This window comes from Pseudopipra pipra, chromosome 4, assembly GCF_036250125.1.
Source record: "Pseudopipra pipra isolate bDixPip1 chromosome 4, bDixPip1.hap1, whole genome shotgun sequence".
NCBI lineage: Eukaryota > Metazoa > Chordata > Aves > Passeriformes > Pipridae > Pseudopipra > Pseudopipra pipra.
Genome location: NC_087552.1, coordinates 63,850,714 through 63,877,615, shown reverse-complemented (window position 1 = coordinate 63,877,615; position 26,902 = coordinate 63,850,714). Strand labels below are relative to the sequence as shown.

General features: G+C 38.8%; 1 protein-coding gene across 7 annotated transcripts in view; it reads left to right on the top strand.

The window, feature by feature from the left end:
• The window catches only part of PPP2R2C (protein phosphatase 2 regulatory subunit Bgamma), a 200,248-nt gene that overhangs the window by 105,828 nt on the left and 67,518 nt on the right, over positions 1-26,902 (top strand). For 2 of the 7 annotated variants that reach the window (XM_064653286.1, XM_064653287.1), the window contains one exon: positions 5,653-5,808. The exons of the other annotated variants lie outside the window; for them this stretch is intronic. In XM_064653286.1, the coding sequence (XP_064509356.1) occupies positions 5,796-5,808 (13 nt within the window). In that variant the 5' untranslated portion in view covers positions 5,653-5,795. The remainder of the gene's footprint in view (positions 1-5,652; positions 5,809-26,902) is intronic. 7 annotated transcript variants of the gene reach the window in all.

Here is a 26,902-nt window from a genome sequence, read left to right as displayed (position 1 = left end):
TTCTCATCCAAGTGCACATGGTGTCCACACTTGGTTCATCCATCTTTGGATGATATGCGGTTATCAAGCAATACCTATACGGTTTAGGGGCACCTTGAATTACCTTTTTCCACATTGGTTGTGTGCAAGGAACATTCTCGGGAACTTGGATGTCATAATATTCTGGATCAGAGTAGACAATCTCCTGCATGGCCAATTCCCGTAGGTATTGGATGCCTTCTTCCGCAGTCCTCCACCTTCTCAAAGAACTCTTCAGGGACTCCTTAAACGGGTATTTCGCCCTCACAGCATGAAGAATTCGGAGCCAAAGACTGGATGCCGCTTTCTCCCTTCCCATTTCTTGTTCTATCTTAGGGTCTCGGGCAATGGATCCTAGTTGTCGTGCTTCGTCACCTTCAATTATGTGACTATCAGCTCCCTTGTCCCAGCATCGCACCAGCCAGGCGAGGATTTGTTCACCAGGCAAGCGCATATAATCTCTCCGTAAATCTCTGAGCTCTCTTGTGGTCAGTGATTGTGTAATTTCGCTTTCTCGCATTATTTCTTGTCCATCTCTCCCACGTAGAATCTTTTCCACCTCCCTCTTTACTCTTCCGCTCCTACGTGGAACCGCTCCTGCCTCCTCTCTGTATCTCTCACGTGGAGGTGGAGACTGGGCATGCCGTGGGGATAAGCTTCTATGTTGTTCATGGCGTGGAGATGGACTTCTACGCCGTTCATACCGTGGAGATGGACTTCTACGCCTTTCATACCGTGGGGACGGACTCCTACGTCGTTCACGCCGCGGAGATGAACTTCTACGTCGTTCACGCCGTGGAGATGGACTTCTATGTCGTTCACGCCGTGGAGATGGACTTCTATGTCGTTCACGATACCCAGCCGGTGGAGGTAGCGAGTAGTCTCTCGGGTGCCAAGATAAGGGCTTCCTCCAATCATCCACACCTCCAAGAGAAGGTTGGGTCTGAAGGGGAAGAAATGATTCTCTCTCAGGTTGAGGGGGATACTTTGGCCCTTTCTTTGCATCTTTTGTAACACTGAATGTGTAGTCAGGGTATAAATCATCAAGTGACAATATACCACGGGCCGTTTGTACTGTTGCCTTCCTTTCTCTTGATACTACTCTGCTTTCCTTTGGACGCGCCCCTAGTTCTTTTGGGCGTGCTCCTTCCCTTGCAACTGTTTCTTCCTCTCCGGCAGCTGCTTCTTCTGTTGCAATTGCTCCTTCCTCGGTCACAGCCACTTCTTCCTCTCTCGCAGTCGCTCCTTCGATCATTGCTGCCGCTCCTTCCTCGCTTGTAGCCACTTCTTCATCTGTTGCTGTCGCTCCTTCGTCAACTACTTCCTGCATGGTTTGAATAGGTTCCTCTGTTCCTTCTTCTTCTTTTTCTTCTTCTTCTTCTATGTGTTCCGGTAGCGGGGATGGCTCTGTAAGTTCTTTGATCTCCTTTACCCACGTCTTCTTCTTCTTAATGGGGGCAACAATGACTTTCCGGATTTTAGGTTGAGTCCCAGTTCTAGTAGACTTAGTAGAAATGGCACTGACTTTAAGTTGTGTTTGGACCCCGACTTCTGTGGACTTAACAGGGACATCACTGGTTTCAGGTGGCGTGGTTTGGGTTTCTGTGTTGACCTTAACCTTTTGAAAGTGGTCTACAGCAGCTCGATAAGCATTAGCCAGGCCCCAGCACAAAGCAGAGAATCGCATGTTCGGATCCTTGTAGGAGAAGCACCCTTCTGTTAGACAACGGGCCATCTCACCGGAATCAAACATCTGTTCCGGTGTGAACTCCCAATTAATGGGAGGTGACACGCTTCCTACTAATTTACCAAAATCTACCCAAGCTCCATGCCACCCGGGGACTGGCCTGTCCGCAGCCCTTTCCAAAGTTCCAGCGATCTCCTTTGAGGTGCGATCTTTCCTGCAACAGGGAAAGCAATACAACACCATTCTTCCAATTTTAAGCAACACTTCCATTATCTTCATTAATAACAGCATGGTTGCCACACAATTTAGATAATAATTGGGTCCAATCGTAACCATGGGGATCTCCTTTACCAGGCCTTTGATGTCGAGATTACGAAAAGAAAAGTACTGGCAACATTGGTCCTCTGGGCGTGGACGTTTCCCTATGGGATAACTCAGAACGGGCACAAACATTGCTAAAATCAGCAAGGAAATAGGTAGGATGGTCTTTAAAAGAAGAGCCCTTGCCCTATAGGACCGTCGAGCAATGCCAATTTCGGGGTCATTGTTAGGGCCACCTACAGAGTTCCTGTGGTAGTTGCTGATGAAGGTAGAGCCAGCACTACCCATTGTTGTTGTTATTATTTCTTCTTGTTCTTAAAACAACCCTTTGTTTATATAAACAAAGTTTTCTTGGCTGCTTTCCCAGACTCTGGCAGTGTTCCCAGACCTGTTCCCAAAACAATAGATTTGGTTTGAAAAATAACACCGAGCTTGGCTGTCTTCCCGGACAATGTTTTCAAAACAGGCCAAACTTAACCAAAATATCCCACTTCTGACACCAAAATTGTTGTGCAAGTTTGGAGTTGGCTTCCTGCCAAATCTCCGAAACTCGACAACAGGGTCTCCTTCCCAGAGAGGGAAGGAAAAAAAAACGAAAAAACCAGGCAGCCAAAGTTCTAGCAAAAAATATATGTATATATTATGTATAAAACAGAGATATACAATGAGAATTATATATATATGAATCTATGACCCCAAATAGCTTCCCGAAGTCGAAGGGAAGAGGGGGGAAGGGAGAAGGGAAAAGGATAAAATAGGGTGAAAAGGGACAAATAATAAAACAGATCTACACAATCTAAAAACCCAGCAAAGCTGAAGAATTGGCAAGAGCTCACCACTTCCCTTGAAAGAAAGCAGTACGTCTGGACACGGCCCAGCACTCCCCCCTCACGCGTGGCTGATAACAGCAGTTACTGTAGGCCTCAGCTCCAGATAAGCCAGGCCCAGACAGGGACCACCGTTCTCCAACCTCGCCGGAAGAAAAGAGAGTGAACTCTCTTATCAATGCCTTATTTATACCCTAGGTTACATAAAGGAATAGCATGGAATACTTCCTTGGTCACCTTCCTAGTTCCTTCCTGGTTACAAGCTGGTTTCCAGGAAGGCCTAGACTGAAACCATCACACCCCTTTTTACAGGTGCAATTTTAATAACACAGTTCACGGATGCTTTATCTTCTGATGTTTTCAGTTGAGCATTTTATTATTAGATGAGCTTTTTATTGTTTATTAGTATTCTTTAAGTTATTTTAAAAGAGAACTATACTAAGTTGCGAGATACGTACAAATGACTAGCAGTCATTATGGCATTATAGCATTAGAGCATGGCAGATAGCTTTGCATTATAATTAATATGGGATATTTTATATTGATTTTTCAACTATAAATAAATACAGGATGGAAAGCAAAGAATGAGAGTTTGCTCTTCTTGGACATAGCCTTTTTATGGCATGCATTTAAAATGTATGGAGGGCACTTGTGAAAAATAATGCTAATTTGTGACCATTGTGGATATTAAAATACCGTGGAAGACATCCTGAAGGTGATTATGAAATCAAAATGTTCATAAACACATTGCCAGTATTTAAGTGACAGTTATTGTCCCTGATGTGGAGTTTCACTCGATGATGGGGATGTGGAGAGTTCATTAAGGGATGATGGTTTGAAATGTAAAAGAGGAAAACCCCAACAAATGGCTTCTAGATAAATGATGGAAATGAGACTTGTCAGAGCTCTTGTATAGTTGTTCTCTGAAAAGAAATGCTTTGATGAGGTCTTCCAGTGCTGACATAGATGATCTAGAGATAGCTTAATTTGTTCTTTGTTGAGCAAAGAGTCATTGATCATATCATTTAAAAAGTGTTGAGCATCTAAAATTGTTAAGGCAGAAAGCGGACAAGAATATTCAAGCTCTCAAAAGATTGTTCTGCAGTGGCCCTTGCATTTTAATAATTTTTAAGAACATTTATACAAGATATTAATTTTAGTAATTTTTTGGGTCACATCTCAAGTACATGTTTATTCCTATATTACTTCACCTAAAAATTGCCTTTGGCTAGTGATTGCTGATGTCTACTTGCCACCCAGCTTGCAAGGCAAGTCGTAAGGAATGGGATTTCACTTCGTAGGGCTCTGCCTTTTTAAGGAAATTGCAATGTAAGGGAGGGGAAGTGTGCTTAAATTTGGTTATATAAAGAGTACTCTCTGCACTGATGGGTTGTTCAAAGGCATGGCTTGCTACATGTCACTTTATTTACCATTCACATGTTGTATACACATACTGGTAGTTCTTCACTGCTTATACTGAATCTTTGAAGTAGTGATGTACAGCAGTCCCTCTTCTGGTGTAAGTATTGTACCTCCACTGCTTTTGGAAATTATGTAAGAGATATGATGATCTACATACCCAGAGGACTTGCCCCATTTCCACCAAAATAGTACCGTGGGCTTGATTCAGATTCACTGGTTATTAAAAGTCCTGCTTTAAATAGTGCAAGCATAAGTAGAAAGAAAACTCTCTCATGAGAGTGCATGATGCACACAAATACAGACCTGAGTAACTAACTGGAATGGATTGCTGCTGTCTGGACTAGATTCACACAATGACAAATGCCTTAATAAAAAGAACTGCTTTGATACAGCACTTCATCTTTCTGAATTTCAAAGCTCTGCAAATTTAAATGTAAGCATGTGTAAATAAGCGTTGAAATCACCCTGGAACATATAATAGATTTCCTTTTTTCATATTCAGTGCTTGCATGTATTTGCTTTCCTATGTAACTCCTAGAAAAGAAAGGCTTTTGAAAAGTGAAAGATGTAAATTAAAATGAAGAATATATTTCTGCATGGATCCATGAGGTTTTTCTCTTTGATGCTATACAGACCTGGAATGAGGCTGGTAGTTTGGGCTGCTTTGGTTTGAATACCAATATTAATATAAAATGTGGTTCCTGAATTTCATCTCCTTATGTTCTGATGACAGAAATACAGTTCATTTCTCTGAAATAAATATGCTTGTGTGATTTTTTTTTCCTATAATTTTTGCCTTTTTCACTAGGAAGATCATACCTTTTAAAGGGAAAGAGCACCTGTTCTCTAGATCCTGTAGACTGATTTTCTGGGCTCCATTTTAAATTTTATTAACTGAAGAAGTTAGTACTTCTTCAAACTCTGCTTCAACAAGCATTCGATTGAACTGTTGTTGATGGAAGGTAAATTGATTAATCTGAGTTGAATCCCTTTAACAGTGATACAATGGGTTTCACATTAAGGAATATTCAAGGTACTTAATTATTTCAGTGACTTAGATCAGGGCCGGTAATTCTAAAGTTAGTATCTACTTCTTTGGGGTTAGCAGTATGAGGGAGGAAACTCTCCTGAACCTCAACTAATTACACTGATGTAAGTGAATATAGAAGCTAGAAATATCTGGGCTGCAGCTTGTGACTTACACTCCTGTAAGTCTGGGAATGTCCACTGAGGAAGTATTTTTCTGTTATTGAAAGTGATTGGGAGAACAAGGTGCTTGCTTGCTTACAGGGTCAGCAGTTTTGTTCCTGCTTGAAAAATTATCCTTAGATGAGGAAAGTTTTCACCATTTTTGTCTTGAATTTCTTTGTTTTTTAGGGAAAGCTATAAGGAAGCTTGTGCGCAAGGCGACTCTGGTGGCATCTAGAATCCTCACATTTCCTTGACTGAATCCATCTGGGTTTAGCCCTATATATAGTAGACAAGCTGCACTGCTTGCACTGATAAATTATATCTTCCAAATGATAGACCAAGGTACAGTCATGTATACTAACCGTTTTTGATCTCATTTGACTCTTGATTCTGTTGCTTTTTGGGTAGTTGTGACAGTACGATTTGTCCTCATTCTTGTGGACTATCTTTTCATCAGTACTCTCAAAAAAAAATTAATTGAAAAGAGACTTCTGGCCTGACTCTGGCATTTGATGTTGACATCTCCTTATGAGTCTGCAGCTTGGTGGGGAACTCACCCTCTCCTGAGATTCACAAACTTGCCTTCAGTGGCAGGTAGACAGTGGGACTGTTGGCAGCTCAACTTTATTTGGTTTTAACTACTTGTAGAAAAGAAAAAAAAAGTGAAAACCTAAACCAAAACTCCACTTCTTTTTTTACACATACTTTCATTTTACTTTTTATGCTCAGCAGTCATAAAATGAAAATAGACTGTGTTCTAACAAAGCATAGATTTTGACTATAAAATAACAGCTCTATTATCAAAAGAAAAAATGGATCAATAAATGATAGTTAATAATGAGGTTTCTTTATATCTGCTCTGGTATCTCAGCTAGCTGTTGGAATGAGCAAGCAATCTCGGTGTCAACTGGCTGCTTTTTGAGGTCAGAACTTCTCTTTGCTTTTTTGTTTTAGATGGGAAAATCTTCTGTCTCCTGCCTGTGTCTTTTCTGAACTATAAGGGGCATAACTTTAAAAATACAGAATTTTACGAGTTTTAAGATGTTTTTGAAGTGGTGCTGTTGGTTCACGTTTTAAAAGACTTTGATATCCAATAGGATATATTGCTCTGCTTGGATCATCCATAACATCTAAAAATTAAGACTGATTAGGCAGGATTTTTAAATTGTCTTATATGCAGTGAATGGTTGCAAGCTCATATTGGCTGGCACATTTGGCCCCCAGTGAATGTCCAGGTCTTGCTAAGGGAGATCCTGTACCAGCCATGGTCTAAACCATCAGCTGATGATCACGACAAAGAATTCTGTAGGTCACGTGCAATTTGTGAGTTACATGTGGCTTTGAAGTATCTACATAGCATCTGTTTTCTGTTGTCTGGCAAAAGAATATTAGATTTAGAGAATAGTTGCCACTGATGTTCAGCCTTGCAAAATTGGTCTTTAGATGATTTTCCTTTTGAATGTAGTTGTTTTAAAATATATGTTCTTGCTAAGAGGTTAATGAAAGGTTCCCATAATTCTCCTGTTTAATTTGTGCAATACAGCAAATAATTTAAGGTATGTCTATCTTTTCAATTGACAGGTCATACCTTTGGCAAACAGATAATTGGTAATTTTCTGTGTGTATCGTTAGTGGAACAGGAAGATGAGTAGATCTTTTTTGTGATGCTGTCTATGATGACATACTGGTCATACTATAGTGGTCTGTGTCAAATGCTTCCCTTTGTTGTCCACTGCCAGGGTTTTGTGATTAGTCTTTATATCTGTTGTATATCTATCTAGTCCGCATCTGGGCAGGTCAAAGCATTTGAATCATAGAATCATGGAAAGGTTTGGGTTGGAAGGAACCATAAAGATCATCTAGTTCCAACCCCCCTAGAAGGTGGGTGAGATAAGATCATTCTTTTTGTTCTACAAAATTCTGATGGTGTTTAATGGTAGTTTTAGGTTATAAAATATTGTGCTTCTGTCTTTATTTATGATCTGACTGCCAACAAAATAATTTCTGAACAGAAAAGGTTCCCTCTCAAGAGAAAAAGTGGACACCGCATTGGAAATATGTGGGAGCTGGCAAAGAAAATTAAATCTAACCATATGCTTTGGAATAAGGCTCTGGAGTTTAATGCCTGCTGTGGAAGTGCAGGATGTGGACAGGGTATCCTCCAAACCCTGATAAATGCTCACCTTAACCCCTCATTGCAACAAGAATAGAGCATGACAGAATTCTGTTAGCATATATAGTATTACAACAGTAGTAAAATGCTGGAGATGGTTTTAAAATCCAGATAATATATGAAAGGAATTTCATAATCAGAGAATTTAGAAGTATCAGACCCAGAGACATTTCTAATGTTAAATGAAAAATGTGTTTACTGAAGTAAAGTAATGAAAAGTTGGAATCTGTAATCTGTTTTTGTATTCAGGTGTATAATCACAAGCTGATTTTACTTTAGCTTGGTAGTCACTCAGTGAATCAATTAAATGTATAGAAAGGTATCTTGAAAAATAGTAACAGCAAATGAGTTTCTCCTGTCATTGTTTTTGAGAGCTTGACCCAAAAACTCTCGCTTTATTTAAAAGGTCATCATATATAACTAAACCTTTTAAAATGAAACTCCAGATGCTTCAGGTAGAATCTAGCTAGACTTAGAACATGATGATATACAGACCATTCTATCAGCACCAATTCTTCAGCACGAAGTGCTGAGGATGAATATCATGGAAAGCAAGTAGGAGAGGATGCAGATTTCAAATGCTCAGTAGAAGAAATCTCTAAGTTGGTTTGGGAGTGGACTGGTTGTACCAATGTAGTACACACACAATGAGACAGACCTTAAAATGAAGGAAGAGTGGAGGAGAGAAAAGCTTTTTGGTGTTATTCTGCCCTGCTCTATAAAAGGAATGACTATGATTCAGTGTTCCATGGTGTTTGCTTTTGTTACCTCCCCGCATGCCCATCTGAAAACACAACAAACGTGGATAGCAGCTGAAGTGCTCGTTCTTCAGCACCAGCAAACTGATGGGAACTTTTATGTGTACTCAGCACTGTAACATCACTGAACCCTTGCTGCTATTTAATGCTGCTCTGGCTGCTCCTGACAAGTTGTTGTACTGGTACATCAGCATCCTGTATTGGTACATCATCGAGAGACAGGATGATCAGTATCCGTGTTCCCTTGCAGGGAGTGGTTATAAATAAACCTCAGAAGGAGATCACTTCTTTGCCTTCTGTTCTTGCTCTTGTAAAAGGCATTTGCACTTTTCTGTGTTATGGAGATGGTGCTGACTCAAGCAGTGTCATAATATATATTCAGAGAGTCCAAAAACCTGATGTGCTGTCACATGTCTTTGATTATGCAGTGCTATGTTATTTGCCATTAAAATAGTCAGGTTTGATAACTAGTGAATTTACATTTCTGGTAACTTACACACTTTGCACTGTCTCTGTTATAAAAGTTAAAGGTGGAATACTTGGAGTTTCCTTGGGGAAATAGATAATTCTGACCTTTTAACAAAACACAGAAAGGCTTATATCCAGTATAGTATTACTTATTTCATTTTAGTGTTTTCCTCTTTTCTGTTTGGGTTTTATTTCTTTACTTATGTATGTAATGAAGCCATTTACATTGGGGCAGCAATTAATAAAGAATATTTAAAATATTAGCATAAAAATAGTTATCTTCCACTTAGTTGATGGGAAAAGTCATGATTGAAGAGTTAATATTATGATGAGGTAGCACATTTGCTCTTCAAAGTTTCAAATACTGTGTGAGCAAAAATTAAAAAGCAGCAATGGCTTTCAATAGCTGGTGTTGTATCCTTATATCAATATATTTGGAAATCTAAACAGCTACACTCATTTCTGTCTTCAGAAGTTGTGTAGAGTCTTTGCATGTGCTTTTGTTGCCTGTAGTCTGGACATGCTCTAGCTCACAGTAAAATCTGAAAAAGTGAGCAGCTGATGCTATTTTGCAGAGTAGTTATTTTTAAGCCCTTTTATAACTACACTTTGCAACATTTTGTTATCTGCTATTTTATAATTTAGATAGCTTACTTTGGTAAACTTAGTAGTTAATGTATTGTTGATCGATTACTCTGCAATGGGGACATATTTCTTTTCTGAATAATACAGTGATTCAAACTAAAGCACATGGTTAATGAACACAGAATAAAGTAAATATAATGAAATTAAATGAATAAACAGCAAAAGTGAGAACAGAATAAAAAAAACCCACAACAAACCAGAAGCCTTCCGTCAACCTGAAACTGAGCAAACCTCAGGTCAGCTTCTCTCCATTTCCTGAACAAAATCAATGCACACACACAAAGTAATGTATCCTTTTACACTCTATAAAGGGTCTGATTCTGGAAATGGATGTTCACCAGTCACTGAGCTGTGCTTCCTAATGCTATCAGACTATTCTGCTAAAGGGGAAAAACCCCAAACCCTAAAAGAGTTATTGAAGGAGGTCTGCATTCTTTCTGTTAAATTTAGTTAGAGATTCAGACTATGCTTATTTGGGTGTACGCTCACAATATCTAGTTGTAGTTTATGTTTAACATGTGTTATAAATAATTTTCATGCTGCTTCTGCTGTGGTAGAAGTAAAATTAGGATATTGTCATGCTACTCAGTAAAAACTAGGGGCCCTAGGGGCTATGAATTACAAATTGGCGGAGTTCATTCACATTGTTTCATATAGAAATTAATTCCAATTTAAGCATAAAACCTGTTAACAAAAACTTGCCTTTTAATTAAGAAGTAACAGAAGCCCCAGATTAAATAGTGGGTCATTGTTTGCTAAGTCTTTGAGCCATAGGGTAATCGGGGGGGGTGTTTTTTGGACTTTTTTTCTTCTTTTTTTGTCCACAAGGGCCCTTATTCTTCTATCAGAGTTAGCAGAGTCCCATGGCAATAGTAGCTCCTGGGGAGTACCAGCTGGGGCTCCTCACAGCCTCCCCTACCAGCTTATTTATGATGCTGCCTTGGCACCAGTATTGGCTGAAACCACACTGTTCTTAGGACACTCTCCTTGAGTCAAGCTGTTATAACACCTGGTGTCAGCGTGTGGAAGAAAAGGGAAGGAAAACAGAAATTGTTGGTGTGGACAAACGAGAAGTCTATCACTGCACTGAGCATTGTGCCAGCTTGCTGCTTTGTATCTGCAGCAGAATGGAAGCTCAATGTGCTTATTGATGTCCCTCAAGTACTACAAATCCTTATCTTTCTTATCTGCTATTTAATTCTTAATCATTTATAATAAAATATTCAGCAATTTACTCCATGGAATAATACTTAGCTGGCCTGTTTTTCCTACAACAAAAAACTAAGTGAACTCAAAACCTATCATATGCAGATATTACAGTTGCATTGCTCACCGAATTTTTTAGCAGATTTTCCCATTTTTTTCCTACTGATATGACCAATAATATATTGGATTTTAATCCAGCTTGTAGAAAACTATTTGATAAAAAAATGTGTTATCTAGGAAAATGAGCAGCATTCTTAATAGCTTGGGAAACTGCTATGTTGTGAAATGCTTTTATCAAGTAATAGGTATGGACCTCTTCAGGAAATAGATATGAGGCAGGGAAAGAAAATACTACTGTGGAGACTTAGTTTGATTAAAATATTTTGGTAAAGAATCCTTAATTATTTTAAAGAAAGCCACAGTGGGGTCTTTTCTCCTGTGCTGATAAGAAACTGGGAAGTTTTCATATTGCATTCAAATGTGTGATGTGAAATGAATTAGTTATTAGCTATATCTCCTTCGGGCATATGCAGTATAAATAGCTTTTCCAAGTCTATGGCTTTATTCTGCTCTGCGCTGTATTCTCAAATTGCAGACCAGAGTAAAAATGTTTCCAGTCAGTTGCACTCTGAAGCAATGCATATAATACAGATTTGGCTTTTGCAGATCGAGGTTTATTTATTGTTATGGTACACAAGCAAATATAGGACTCTTTCATTCACCAACCTCTAATTTTTCAGAGTCCCAGGAAAAACAAAACACCTGGTGTTTCTGTCACCTCTCATTGTTGTCAACAACAGCAAGAAGGGGAAACCTAGGTTTAATTACTGAATAAAATCTATAATAGTACCAGTAAGGGTGAAAAAAGGCTTTAGTCAGGGCTGTGGAAAGCCCTTACTGTGAAGTCAGGTATCAGCCTCACTGGCATTAAGGTTTGCTATAGTAGCAAGTACAAGTGAACTGGGGCCATAAATTAGTTTACAGCTTTGGACTTTGAAGAGCAGTCTGATTATAAACCCAGAAGACCATGGTGTTTTCTAGAGTATGTGAATTCTGACATGTTGTTCATCTAGAGTTTTATTTTGTAAGAAATAAGAGAGGCCACTGTCCTGACTGTTAAAAATTTACACTGTCTTTACATTAACAAACCCAGTGTGCTGCCCAGGACAGTTCCTTGCACTACCAGTATCTGAGGGTGTTAAAATTGCCATGAACCTAATTCTCTACCTGTTCAGTTAAAAATTCTTATAAATCCAGGATTATACCCTTTGTATTATTCTATCACTGTTCCAGACAATATAGGAACTTCAGGCACTCAAGGAAGTGGTCACCCTGAGGAAACTACATCTTCATGCTCATGTTTATAAAATCTATAGCTGCTTTCTCAAGTCTGTAAATAACAGTTTGAACAAGAGTGCTTTTCACCATGTTTTGACCATTTCCTTGATTTTTTAGATCTTCCAGGACTATTCTTAGTTGTGTTAGTGTACAGGCTACTGTACACTAACACAACTAGGATATTGTGGCAAACTGTGAAGGATATTGTGGCAAACTGTGAAGGATATTGTGGCAAACTGTGCCACACAGCCAGGTCCCTGCTATGGCAGCCTGGCTGCTCGTACTGCCCTTTGAGTTGGGAATATCTGGTGAAGTCTTGGAGTGTAAGGTTGTAGCAGCAGCCTTGCCTCCTCCCTTGGGTAGCAGTGACCTTCACACAAACTTCACTTCATGTGAAGTATCGTGAGGGGAGTCTGTGAGTCATTGTGTAAGGAGGATAAGAGAGTACAAAGACACATCCCCAAAAGATCAGCTGATGCCATGTGGCTTCCAGAATTGCTAAGTTCTCAATAATGTATCGCTTTTTAGTCCTCTTCGGTGCATACCCAGTTCATGGGTCTGTGCTGCTGTCTAAATCTCAAAGAACGGGATGCTTGTACCACATAGCATGTAGATGTTTCAAAAAAAATGTGATGCTGCTTCTGTTTTGAAACACAAAATCCCAGAGCACTTAAGTATGCAAGTCATAAGTGCCTTGGCCTAAAGTCACCCAATTCTGACTTAATTCTGGTCGAAATGGACTCAAAGTCCGACTGTATCTGTGGAGCACCCTGTGCTTTAGATTTTTTCAGATTCTCAGTGAATTCCCTGATGACTTGTGTGTCCATCTTGTTTGGTAATGCTGTAGAAGAGGAGGAGAAAATGGCAGGAGGCAGGTGGGCACCCTACCTGTGTTGAGGCACTTTAGAAACTGAGAGACTTTAGTTTCAGTCTTAGCCCAGGGGAGTTGGAAGGCACTGGTTCCAATTTTGCTTTCTACCAGGTGAGAAGAAAAGCTCAACTGGGACCTTCAGCATCCCTGCTGAAGGTGAGCATCTCTGTTGGCTGAGCCCCCAGCTTGGGTAGTGATGGACAATCTGCCGATAGGATCTGCGGTACCAACACAGCAGCTCTAAGCATATCCCATACCAAATTCTCTCCCTACTGTTCAGCACCAGTTGAACTGTCATTTGTCATGCTCTGTGTACTGGTCTCACTGGAGTGTGGCACTTTGTGGGATCACAGTATTTCTTTCTGTCTTGGTATCTTGAAGTTCAAATTACTACCATGCAGCCAGACCCCAAGAACTAAGTTAGGGAGAGAATAACAAGGGTGAAGCCTGGCCCTTCAGTAGCTAACAGCAGTGTAGTGAGGTAAGCAAACATGCTTAGCTACTCCTCTTGTTATGTTATTGAGCAACATAGTTGGTTTTTTTTAGCTATCCAATAGAGCGGTATGAGACAAAACACTATTGCTTTACAGGAGCTGCACATTTTCTACTGAAGTGAAAAATACTAAGTACAGATTAAAAATATATTAAACGTTTTCATGTATTATGGCATATTTTAACTTGCTTGAGTGATCTCGCATGCTGCCTTGGAGGGATATATCATAAATACAATTATTATTATCCTTTATGCCAAAATGACATTGACATTGGTTGAGATTCTCATGTAAACTGAATAGCGTAGCTCCAGTGAAGGAAAAGGACAGATCTGGTACCTTCTGTTTAAGTTGTCAAGGTTGGCTGAATTCTCAGTTAATTTAAAATCCTGCTTTATGGCCTCTATTACACAGGTTTCTGCTTCCTCCTTGAAATCTCTCTTCTGGAGTGACAAATGTAACCATAAATGTTGTTACGTTTTGTTGATTTTTTTTTCTGCTTTATTCTATGTGGTTTTGGTTTTGTTCTTTTTAAAGTAACAATCGTGTTGCTTCATAGGCTTGTAGGGAGGCCTTTGTACTTCTTTTTGCTTGTAATGTAAGTCTTTAGAGCTGGATGAAAAATTTTAAAATGCAAACAGAGTCCTCATTTTCTGTGCCTGGCAAACTTTCCCTTTTATCCCTCAGCCAACTTCTATCCAGTCCACTGGTTCTCCTCCTCTGTGTCATGCTTGCTAACTTTTACAGATTAATTTTTTATGAGAGGTACTATTAAAATGACTTCAGAGATTCACATAAATTATCTCTGCAGCTTGCACTTGCTCTTTGTTGTTGTGTGGAATTTACTAATATTTCTTCAATGCAGCTTATATTCTCTAAATCAATCCTGAGTGTTTTTCTAATTTGAGCATTAAGAAATTTCAACTTGATTTTTTAATGAAATAAAATATTAAGTATGTTATGCAAACTTTAATCCTGGGGGAAGGGAAGCAGAGAAAGTGTGTCAGTTTTGCTTTACCGTTTACACAGCTACTGAATCTTCATTAAAGAAATTCAGCTGAACCCTACCTGCCAGGAGTAGCCCCCGTAGCTCCTGTGCCATTGAGGTGCCTTTCTACGGTGCAGTTCTTTTGTTTGTTCCTTCAAAGTATGGGGGCAACCTTGGTTAGCAGAGAACTGTGAAATGGGGGGTTACTGTTTCCCTGCCTCTTCGGTTTGCTTCCAGCAGGAGAGTAGACAGAGTTTCCCTTTGCATTTGTCGTTGAGTGCTAGAGTCTGAGCAAGAATTCATACTCATACAGGAGGAAATTATGAAGTGGTACAGGAGAACAAGAAGATGCAGGCTAACAGGAGATATACAGAGTGGCTGTAAGCAGCCTGCTCTGTCCTAAACTTGTAAAAGATTAACTGCTGTGCTCTGTGAGATGATGATTTTTACATTTGAGACAACAATGATGAGTGTCCTTTCCATTTTTAAGAGCCGGTGAAAATGATGCAGTTTTATATATTTGTATTGTGCAAAGCCATGCCTACAAACTTGAGATGTTGAGCTGGACATCTAATTTGTTCTGCAAAACAGAAAGTTTTAATATCCATAAATCTTGTAATAGGTAGCCCTCCTAAATTATTTTCGTGTTTATTTCTCTTCTAGTAAAATCTTAGTCGGTTTTTATTGTTGTGAATGAATCGATTCTGCTTTGTTGCAATTTCATTTAAAGGATTAGATGTTATATTTGGGAGAGCTGATTTAGGGCCAAATTCACCATGTGAGTTTTTGTCATCTAAGAACCTTACAGTTTGCTTGCTGTTCACACATGAGCTGCCAAACTGAACACAAACCAAACCTCTGTTACTTTTCTAATGTAGTTCAAAAGCATTGTAGTTGATTTAAGGGTTTTCCAACGTTTATGACTGGTAGGTAGTGCATGTATAGGTATGAAGGTTAATTAAATCAAGAGGTGAAGTTTGTAGAACAGAGAATGCTTCATTAAGCCCTGTGTGAAGTAACATGTACAATCTGTTCACAATACCCCAAGTGCCATTCACTGAGACAGTGTAATTATAGCTTACGCACAGTTTCATTAGTTTGTGTTTCTTCTACTGTGGTTGACATGTATGTTGTCTTCACTGAAACCCTGGAATAGAGGAGGGACTGCTCGCTGGTGGGCATCTGAGCATGCTGACATTCAGCAAATCATTCTCCTATGGGTTCTAAATGTCTTATCCCAGATGTAATTAAGCTTATAATTCATCAACTGACACTTTTTTATTTCTCAAATTCCAGATCTAGCTAAATAGTTGTGAAATGGCTCTTCTTGTATGATTTTTCTTTTGTTGTTTTTTTTTTCTTTAAACAGAGGGAAACAATAATTATCTTTCCCCACTGCTAGTAGTTCATTTTTTGTCTGGGTAGTTTTTTAGCTAAGAGTTCGTTTGTTCTTATTTCAGGATATTATGACACCCTAAAGATACAGTCTTTAATACACATCTCTCTTTAATGTGCGTGGTGTTTATAAGATCTAGGGGGCTGTTCAGATATGGTGGCTTCAGTGGAATTTTAACTGTATGGATTCCCAAGAGTGTCTTTTAATAAAACTTCTGCTACCAAGCACTGTGAATGCACTTAAATAGGCTGAAGTGTTATCACCGGTCCAGGCAAATTATGCGTTTCTTTGATTCCCAGAGAAGGACAGTTTAAGCTCCAGTTATGATCTCTGCAAGTCAGAGACTAGATGCATACATAAAAATCCTGGAAATATGTGAACATACTTAATATTACCCTTGAGATAAGTCCCATGGTCCTATTCAGGTGAGAGAAATTGAGGAAGCACTTGGAGGCACAGGTCTGTAGACAGAAAAGCAATATTAATGAGGGTAATAAAGAGACTAGCAAGGAGGAATGAATGATGAGCTTTATTGCAAACCTTATCTGTACATAATTTCTTTATATTAAAAACCCGTGCATAACTGTTCTTGTGCAAATTTGCTAGACTGATGTAAGAAAAGAATACAGCAGGGATGTAGCAGAGGTAGTAGTAAGACCAGCCTTCTGTTGTCCTCTTGTTGTCCTACTAATATCTTTAAATATCTTTAAAACATTTATGTTTAGAACTGCTATACAGTGCATGTTATATCTATGCCATGTGGCATCACAGCTCTGCCAAGCAGTGACGGGTGCCATAGTGATAGTGATCTGTCATCAGTCCTCTGCCTGTAGTCTGAAAACACTGGAAAGCTTAGGGCCTGTTCCAGAACTGTTTTACCCTTTGTTACCTTTTATAAATTTTTGGTATCTAGTAAAGAAAATATTAAAGTATTTCACAGAAGCTTCCTGCCTAAATTTTCTCATGCCAGGAATTAGTGTTCTGACATGACATCCGAAGTTAGTATCCTAAGTATTCTTTAGGTTTTTGATAGATCATGTCTATCTCCTGATTTTAGTGAGTTCTGGTATTGTATCATACATTTCATGTAAGATCATTCCACAAGGAAAGCTAGCAATAAAACATGTATGAAATAATACATGGACTTAATTAGATCTTAGCAGTATATAAATTACTGCACAGACCTAGGCTGATGTAACTTCAGAAACCATTGTCTGCCAAACCTACCCTAAATCATCTGACAGTGTTTCAGGAGCAGCATATTCTGAGGCAGAACTTCCAGCCTTTGTGCAGATAATGAAGGCAGGGAATAGGGGAACTAAGATGTCATCCATTTGCTCCATGTAAGTTCAGAAATGGGTCTCAATGCTGCTGCAAAGCACAAACTGCGTGGCAGGCTGACTGTGAGGAGAACAAAATTGCATGCCAGCTAGAGAACAAAACAGCATGCCAGGTTTTAGGCATGGTGTTTTGTGAATTTATGCACTTGGAGATTGTCAAAAGCTTTAGGATGATTCATAGGATCTTTAAAAATACATGTATTTTTTAATATTTCACCTTTGAAGTGAAGGACTACATTGATTTGAGGCTGTCTGTTATTTGGGTGAGTAGAACGTACATCATGACTAAGAGCAGTTAGTTGTGACTTCTCAAAATAAAAGACGTCGTGTTATTTATTCACTTCAGTGTCACAAGAGTGTATGATGCCTCATAGGTGATTAAAATGAACATGCCACCAGAATCTTATAACTTAGACAGTGCACAGCAAGAGGTGACAAAAAAAAGGCAGATAAGTTACAGGAAGCATGAGGGTTACGGTGGCAAAAGCTCATGAAAATGCTTTCATATACCAATAAAAGCTTTCACTTATGCCTCACATATGTTTCCTCACTGCATGTTGCCTGTATGTCTTGCTGGTTATTTGATTTTTGGTTTCGTTAACATATTCTACTCATAGACTTTGGTCCTGATACTGTTTCCCTTGAAGTCCCTGGAAGGAACTCCTAGTGATTTAAACAGTGTGGGATCGATCTCAGTAAGCAAAGACTGTTGGGATGTGGTAATGAAGAAGCTGGCACTTGAAACTTCTAAAAGGAAGCGTTTTGTTAGAATGAATAATGAAGCATTTTTGTTGTTCACATAGTAGGTGTAATATTATGTACAAAAATACTGCATGCTTCCTCATAACTAGCCAAATACAAAGTGGGAACATTTGATGTTCTTCCCCTGTTACTGTCCCGCTTCTAAGTGTGCATCGTTTGTCCAGAAATATGTTTACTTTTCCACAGCGTTGAGGTGATTGTTTTGAAGGTATGGAATTATTCTGGCTTTGTAGGTTTTTTTATTTTTTTAATACGTCTTTCTGTTCCAGTTAGTAAAATTTTGTCATAATTAGTGATGTGGATAGGTGCATAGCTGCACTTCTTGCTTGAATCCTACTGATCTCCTTGTAGTAGGATATTTTGTAGTAGATTCCGAAATGCTTGATGAAGAACACTGTTGCTATTAGCTTTAAATATGGGGTTTTTAATTTAATTAGGTTTTCCTTACCCTTGCATGACAAAAAAATCTTCACTCGTTATGTTTCAAAATGTCTATATTACTGTATTTCCAGTATTATGCCTCTTGCTTGTGTCCCATGAATTCACTTTTATCCTTCTGTTCCTGCCATATCCTTTTCAGTAGTGTTATAATTTCAACTGACTTTACATATGTTTCTTCACTCTAAAGGGATCCCATCAGCTTGATGTGAATGTAGATTTTTTTTTTTCAAAAGTTGAACATCCTTTAGATGTTCACACTAGAACAAAACTAGTGTTCTAGCCTTGACAAAACACATTCTCAAATGCATAGGGCAAAAAGGATCCATGTACGTTACAAGCTGTAAAATGTGCAGAGAGGAGCCGTCTTCTTTGACTTCAGTGTCCGAGTAGCAAAGGTAGAGTCTGCCTTGTAATATGTGTATTTTGAAGCTTTACATGAAGGAGAGACACAGAAGTGAAAGAAAACTATTTCTGCCTTTCTGTGGTAATGCCATTATTTTTTGTTAAGTGTATTTGAAGAAGATCTTTCTTAACTATTCAGATATGAAAATATGCAGACAGACAACTCAGGACAGCTGCAGAAATACCTGACTCTTTAAAGTATTTTAAACCCTATTTGTTTGTTCTTTTTGGCCCTGTGTAGAGATCCTTCAAAAATACCTCACTGAAGATTTTGTTGATGGTGTATACCTAAGAAGCACCAAACAATACAAAAATATTCAGTGTTTCAAATAGAAACAGATGCATAATAGAATGTAATGAAATTTATTCACCTGTTTATGTGAGTGCTGTGCATGTTTGATGGGTATAACTATTAAACAGCTTGCCCATGTGTTGCCAGATAGTGAATTAAATTCTAGTAAGTCTGCATAAGTATCTCTATGCTCATGAATATGACATTTAGTCTATTTACACCTTTTCAACTGGGTTAAAATGTCAAAAAGATGTATTTTTGTAGTATAAGTACCTCAATTCTTTTTGACATTATTTTCTGTAGCTCATTTTATATGCATATCTTTCTTTTGTATTATCATCATGATGGTATTAATTTGGATGTGCAAATTAGCTCTTCATGATGTTGTCATGTCAGCATCTGGATTCAAGATGTGCTGTTTCATAAGCATCACATCCTATTGCGTTTCATCACAGTCCCCCTTTTCTAATCTAATTATTCATAAGGAACCTTGGGGATTGTGCTAATGGGCATCTGAAGCTATAAAGAGTAATGAAAGTGGTTGTGTTACTGCTATGCAATTAAGTGTGTACAGAATACCATTCATATAATTAAATTCAGAAATTTTTACCACTCTTTTTCTCGTTTATAGTACATCAATTACTTCTCTGAAGTTAAAAATAATACCAGTGGAGTTTAAGAACTTTTTATGAGAGTTGTAGCATTTGTGGTAAGAAAAGTTGATTTGGGCTTTTATTATTAAAAGCTTCAGCAAATAAGTAGCGAGTTTAATGATTTTTTTAAATGGATTTTTCATGTTTTATGTGAAAAGGTAGAGGATTGTGGTTGAAGCAGAATTTGAACTGCTGCGAAACCAAGGGGTGTGGGGGTGTGTGCGTGCTGTGCGTTTCCAATTTAATATTCTGTTCATTGGTTTGATTGGGTACAATACACATTATACTGCTGCTGCTGGTAATGTGTATCAGCAGTCATTGCAATTTGTAAGTTCAGCCTGACCTTTGGTCTAGGTTCAGTTTTCTGTCTTTGTTCATTTGGATTAAGTGTTTTGATGAATGAAGATAAAGTATTTAGATCAAGTAGTCAATATGTTTTCTGCTGATAATTCCATATTAATAAGTGCTGATGGTTAGTATCTTTAAGGTCTACTGACAATCTGATTGAAATCAATGGCAGTTTTGCCTCATTTAGTTCAATGGGAGCAAGAATGAGTCTTTAACCAGCAGAAAATTATAAACACCAGTCTCTGTTCATGTGTCATTCACTATGAACAAGAGTTTTTATGGTGCTGTCAGGCTGAAAAAAATCCTTTTCTCTTTTGATAACAAAGCTGCATTTAGCTGAAGTAATCCCTAGGTAGCCTGTTAGAGGTGTTCCAGCTTTGTTATTCCCAAACAATAGGGAATGTGGTCTCTCGCTGATTCTACTTAAGTAGTTGCTACTGCTCAAAATAGCTTGAGACTGCTGTGCAGCTGAAATTCTGCTGCAGACATCCTGCATTAACCTAGTTATATTGAATTTTCATGTGAAATTCAGAATTTATTTTAATTCTGCAGAGTACATGATATTAAATACATTGTGCGGTTCCTTTTTCCAGAACACCAGTAACAGCCATGACGTTCCATGACAATGAAGAGGCCACGGCATTTTGAAAGCATCCTCCATCCTCTGTCTTTTATTATACACAGCTGATTGGGATCACATCCTGTTCTGGGCTGCCTTAACCATAAAAATCCCGCTGTCATTTTAAAATTGCTCATCTGCCAAGTAACCTACTACAAAACTGAGTGGTAGCTTCATAAAACAACTCTGCCAGGATATCTTCTTAGTTTCTTCTCAAGTATCCACCAGGAGAAATGAGCTGTGAAATTTGAATGAGAGTTTTAATAGGTCCATGTCCTGTCTGACCAAATGACACAGTGGCTGAGTGGGACTGACAGCTTCTCTCTAATCATTTTTGTAAAAGCTAGAGAAAAAAAATGAAGAGAGGTAAAGTGCACAGAAAGCCTGGTCTCTGGGCTAGATTACCAGATTGCTTAGGACTTTAAAGGTCAAACCCAAGACCTTAGGTTAGTACCTCCTTAATTAGTAGGAGACAGCCTTTATAACACAGGAATAGCGTGCTTTTGGCATTACTCAGCAAGTGTCTACACTCTCCATTAGTTCATAATTTAGAATAGTCTTGAAGTACAACGGTATATTAGTGGGTCATTAATCTGCTCTTACAAATGCAAGTAAGTTTTGCCTCCAAGAGAATAAAGTTATATTCATCTCACTTTCTGTTCAAAATACTCACAGTGCTTGGTCATATCAGTCATCTCCAAAGTCAGGCTAAAGCTGCCAGATATTCTACTGTAATTAAGGCAATGACTGGCAAATTTTCTATCCGTTTTCTGCAGTTAACCATTGCTGTTCCCATTTGCTCTTGAATAAAACTCAGCATTACTTTCATATACCTTTGGGCCTCTGAGATAACAGACATGTCTGAAAATCAGTAGATGAGAGAAGAAGTCCTTCAATGCACTCAAATAACATTTTTTATTTGTTTGTGGGTTTGGCTTTTTTTTTTTTTATTTTACAGTGGTAAATTTTACATTTTTATAATTATATTTTTTTTCTCTGGTAATTTGTGTTTTTCCACATTATTTTGGTTTCCTTTGATTACAGGCTAAGATCCTTAATTCACAACTCTAATGTATTAAACAGCAACCAGTTGAAATAGCATTGCTGTTGATTGCTTCTTACTCTTCCTATTACTTTTCCATGTTTGTGGTTTTCTATGTAAATATGAAAATAATTGTTTAGAACAACTTAGTACAATAAAAGGTATGATTTTTTTTATTCCTGCTTGGTGTGTAAATATCTTTAATCATCCAAGTAGTCTTGGTCGATGGACTGTACTTCTGGATATTCACCTAAAAACTTAAATAATCCTTGAATCTGACATGTGGTTAGTCATTGCTTTGTTAGGCCTAACTTCTACTAATACTTTGTTCTTGCACTTTACATACAAATTATTATCCTAATGATCCTTAGGTTTAATCTTGTGCAAATCAGATATGCGGGGTAGGGGAGGTTTTTGCCTGTTTTTCCTTGTCAAATGAAATGTCTCTCCTTTTAAAGCCAATTTCCACACACATGTTCAAATCCCTTAGATAAAGAATATGCTCATTTACAAAGATTATAATTGATTTTTTGGCCCTGTTTTTAATACTTTGCACTGTAAATGACATCCCAGTGGAGAATAATCATCATACAGATGTTTGAAAGCTCCTTCCTGCCGAGTATGGTAATTGGAGTCTATAAAGTGTCATCAGGCAGCACATTGTTTCTAATTAGTACTAGACAGTTTCTCTTGGCTTTGTATATTTTTACTGGCCTCTTTCCTTCATTATTTTACCAACTGACTAGTAAATCTTGTCAGTCACTGAAAAAAAACCAAACCAGCAGATGAAAAGTTAGAAATTCTTCTGTGTGGTTCATGGTATCCTGCTTTCCTTTACTAAAAAATACATATTTTTGTATGGTTTGATTCTGACTTTCTAAAGCTATCAATATGCTTTTAGCTTCCATGGGCCAGGTACTACTCTGACATCTTTTGAAAGACTCCATCTCACATCAGCAGGAGAAACATTAGTACAACAATAAATTTCTTTTCTCATAAAAGGGCCTGTATGATAATGATTCTCATTTGTCTTTTGTCTGAAAAAGGAATGTTTTAGTGGCTGCTTGATAGTTGAACGTTTATGGCACACAGTTTGCCAGGGTATACTCAGAAAAATCAACAGTGGGATGGAACTGGGCAGATAGAAGAGTTTCTTCTATTGAAAGGAGCTCAAAATTATGTGCAAAATTACTTGGAAAAGAAGATTTGCTGCCTGTTTCAACTTCCCTGTGTGAATGTACTGGGGTACAGGTCAAGTTCAGTGGTCCTTAATGAGGGTTGGATTGTGCCTTCAAAACTCTGGTAGGTACATCCCTCTTGTAGGTAAATTTAGCCCAAAGTAGTGTCCCTGTATTTCCTCATGTGTTTCTGCAAGTTCTTTTTGCCTTAAATAATCTGGGAGTTTATAGGACTGTAGAAGATAGACGGAAGTACGGAATTTGCAGGCCCTGGCTGCTTTCTTCAGGCCTCCATTCTAAGCATGAAGAGCTAGTTCTCTTGTGATAAGACTCTGAGGCAGGACCCCTGATGATTTTTTTTTTAATATTTATATTTCTCCCTTACATGCAATGAACACCTTGTCTGAATATTCAGAAAGCACATAAAAAATTTGTCATGATGCATTCTTTAAATGATTTCCTGTTGATTCCAGTTGAAGGTCACTCTAATAATATAAGGTCTACATTTTGCTTGAAGATCAAGGAAGTTTAAGAACACTCTCATGAACAGTTAACAGGAAGTAATTTGTTGTATATTCTAAAGCATCAGACTGAGATTTGGGAGGTTGATTTGATCCTCTCCAAATGACAGCATCCCCAGGAAATAATGTTCTTTCTCTCATCTTTGTTTCTGTCTTGAAGCGAAATGATAATGCTATACATCTCTTCCTTCATGTCTATGTTCTTTTTAGTGTTTGGGAAGAAAAGAATACATGACAGCTATATTCTGAAGAAGAGCATAGTGTAAATAATTAAAATAGAATAGACTATTTCAGTTGGAAGGGACCTGCAACGACCAGCTAGTCCAACTGCCTGATCGGTTCAAGGATGACCAAAAGTTAAAGAATATTGTTAAGGGCGTTGTCTGAATGCCTCTTAAACAGTGACAGGCTCCAGGATTTGACCACCTCTCTGGGAAGCCTGTTCCAGTGTTTGACCACCCTCTCAGTAAAGGAATGCTAAAGAAATCTTGTTGTCCAGTCTGAACCTGCCCTGATGCAACTTTGATCCATTCCCACATGTCCTGTCACTGGATACCAGGAAGAAGTGATCGGCACCTCCCACTCTGCTTTCCCTCCTCAGGAAGCTGCAGAGAGCAATGAGCTCATCCCTCAGCCTCCTTTTCTCCAAACTAGACAAACCTGGAGTCCTCAGCTACAACTTCTAGAACATTCCTTCCATCCCTTACACCATCTTTGTTGCCTTCCTCTGGATGCATTCAGAGACCTGAACATCCTTCTTAATTCATGGGGCCCAGCACAGCACACAGCACTCCAGGTGAGGCCACACCAGCACTGAACACAGCAGCACAGTCACCTTTTTTGACTGACTGCTGATGCTTTGTTGGATGCACTCCAGGATGGGGTTGGGCTACCAGGGCCACTGCTAGCTCACCCTGAGCTGCTGTCGGCCAGCACCCCCAGATCCTTTCTGCAGGGCTGCTCTCCAGCTACTCTTCTCCCCATTTGTACTTGTACCTGGTGTTACTCAGTCCTAGGTGTGGAATCTGACATTTTGACTTTTTAAATTCCATCCCATTCATCATAGCCCAGTGCTCCAGTCTGTCTAGGTCTTTCTACAAGGCCAGTTGCAGAAATCCTCCTTACTGCTTGCAGTGGAAAGTATACTTAGTATCTACATTCTACTTACTATGGTACTGCTTTACAGTGGACCCTCCAGTTAGTGCAAAGCATGTGTCAAAGCAGACCTCTTTCTCCAGTGAAGTAGTTGCTGATTGTACAAATGCGTAGGAGGCTATTAAACTAAAACCAGCAGGTATTTGATCTGAGGTGGTGTTCCAAGCAAAGTACAGTGACGCGTTGCTTTCTGAAGTAAAAAGAGTTTATTTGTTACTTTACTGATAAATATTGCATCACTAAGGGATAGCAATGTAAAATAAAAATATTGTTGTAGAGAGCTAGCTTCTTCCAGGGTTAGGATAGTGCCAGAGACTGCAGCTGTCCCCTTCACTGCGGCATGAGGCCTGATGGCAACTGCAAGCTGGTGCAGGCATGGAGAACACAATGCCTCTCTCCACTCAACCAGTCTTTGGCAAATTTTCCAGCATCTATTCTGTGGTTCTGGCTTGGGTAATACTTTCCCCTTATCACGGTCCTTTGAACAACTAACCAGTGTGTTTCTCCACTGTTTTGCCCCGGAGAAACCTGTCAACACCTTTTCTCTTCATTCTGTATTTAATGGATATGTCAACATTGCTTAATGGAGGATGGTGAAAAGGTATGTTTTGTTGTTAGCTCTGAACATGGCAGTGTGTCCTGACAGCAGTGATGTCTTGGGCACAGCGTCGTGCTGTTGTTATATTGGCTCTGATGCCAGTTCAGTCAGTTCAAGCTCAGATACTCCTCTGCAGTGCTCTTCTGCAGTGCATAAATACACCCTTATGCAAACAAAAATTCAGAAGCATCTCAACTACATATCCATAATTTATAATTATAGTGGGATTAAAATAGACTTGAGGCTTCAGTTGGCCTCATGTCTCAGAGCTGCTGTACTGCAGCAAAGGCTGCTCTGCTTTGAGAGCACAGCAGTAATTACTGTGGACTGCGTTTTAACAACCAGCGATGATTGCGAGGCGCAGCTTCAAGGGTGTTGGGGGAGGTCGGAAGCCTTGAGCTTCTATCGAGGGCTTAGATGTCTAAATGTTATCTATGTGGGCTGCAAATTAGCGGCTCTCAAACTATATGGCTTCAGGAGGCATGGCCTTGGGGAAGGTGCCTGCAGATTTGTGAGCCATCACCATATGCTTTGAAGCCCCCCTGATCTGGGGAGGCTCCTAAGAAAATTCCTCTAGTTCTGTCTTAGTAGAGGAGACAGAAATCTGACCTACTGATGTTTGTTTTTCCAGATTATTTTTTTTCAACTTTTCAGTTTTAGCAGTAGGCTGGCAAAAGCTATATTTTGCATTTAACTTTTTGATAAAGAAGGATTGAAGGTACTTAGTGTTAAAACATGATAGGTTTGAAGCCTTAAAATCCATGTTCCATAGTTGTAAACAGAGTGGAAATGGTCTGATTTCCCACTTGCAATACTGTATTATTAGACTGGAAAGAGCTTTTGGGGCTGTTTACAGGATGATTGGGTTCCCTGCATGCTGCTACATTTTGAAGCAGGAAAAAAATTGGAAACTGCCTGATCAGCAAGCAGTTCCTATTTTAGGCATTGTCCATAGCATTTGTAATATATGCTGATCTAGTCCTGTTATGTAATTGATGTCCATTGGGAATATCCTAAAACAGGGATGTTTATTTCCCAAGGCCGTTAACAGTTGTTTGATGTTTCTTTATCAGACACAGGCTGGGGAAAGGTGCATTGATTTTTAATGTCTTTTGCTCTTAAGTAATTTTTTTTAATGAGTAATTATAGAAATACAATGCATTTAAACTTGCGGGCAAATTTAACGTTGAGTTTTGCACACTCCAGCTATCTAGAATTCAATGTTTCAGGGCCAGGAGTTCTTCTATTTCCTGACGTAATAGGACAATTTAGCATGCTCTGAATTTTAAGCACATGAGCAATCCCATCTTTCCTCACATTTTTTAGTTGGATACATATGTGTGTGTGTATATATATAGGGAAAAAAATGAAGACTTTGGCCTTTCATGAACTGAATCTTATGGAATGAGCTTTTAGACCAATGTAAAGTTGTGTAAGCCACTATCTTTTTTATATCACTGTCACACTCATATGAAACCTTAAAGCAGTAGGATGATATGAAGCTGATTCAGTTATCCTGTTCGTTTCTAGACAAGCTTGGGAGCAGTCTCTAGTGTTCCATCAGTAGCAGCAACCCATGTTAACACTAAAAAATCTGATTTCCTCTTCATGGGATCATCATGTAAACTTGCTGAAGTGATCGTGATTGCAAACAAGAAGAGCTAATTGCATGATCTTTGAGCTTGGCTTTAGTTTACACACTTAAACCAGCCATACTACCTGAATAATTCTTAGAGGTCACAAACATGAAT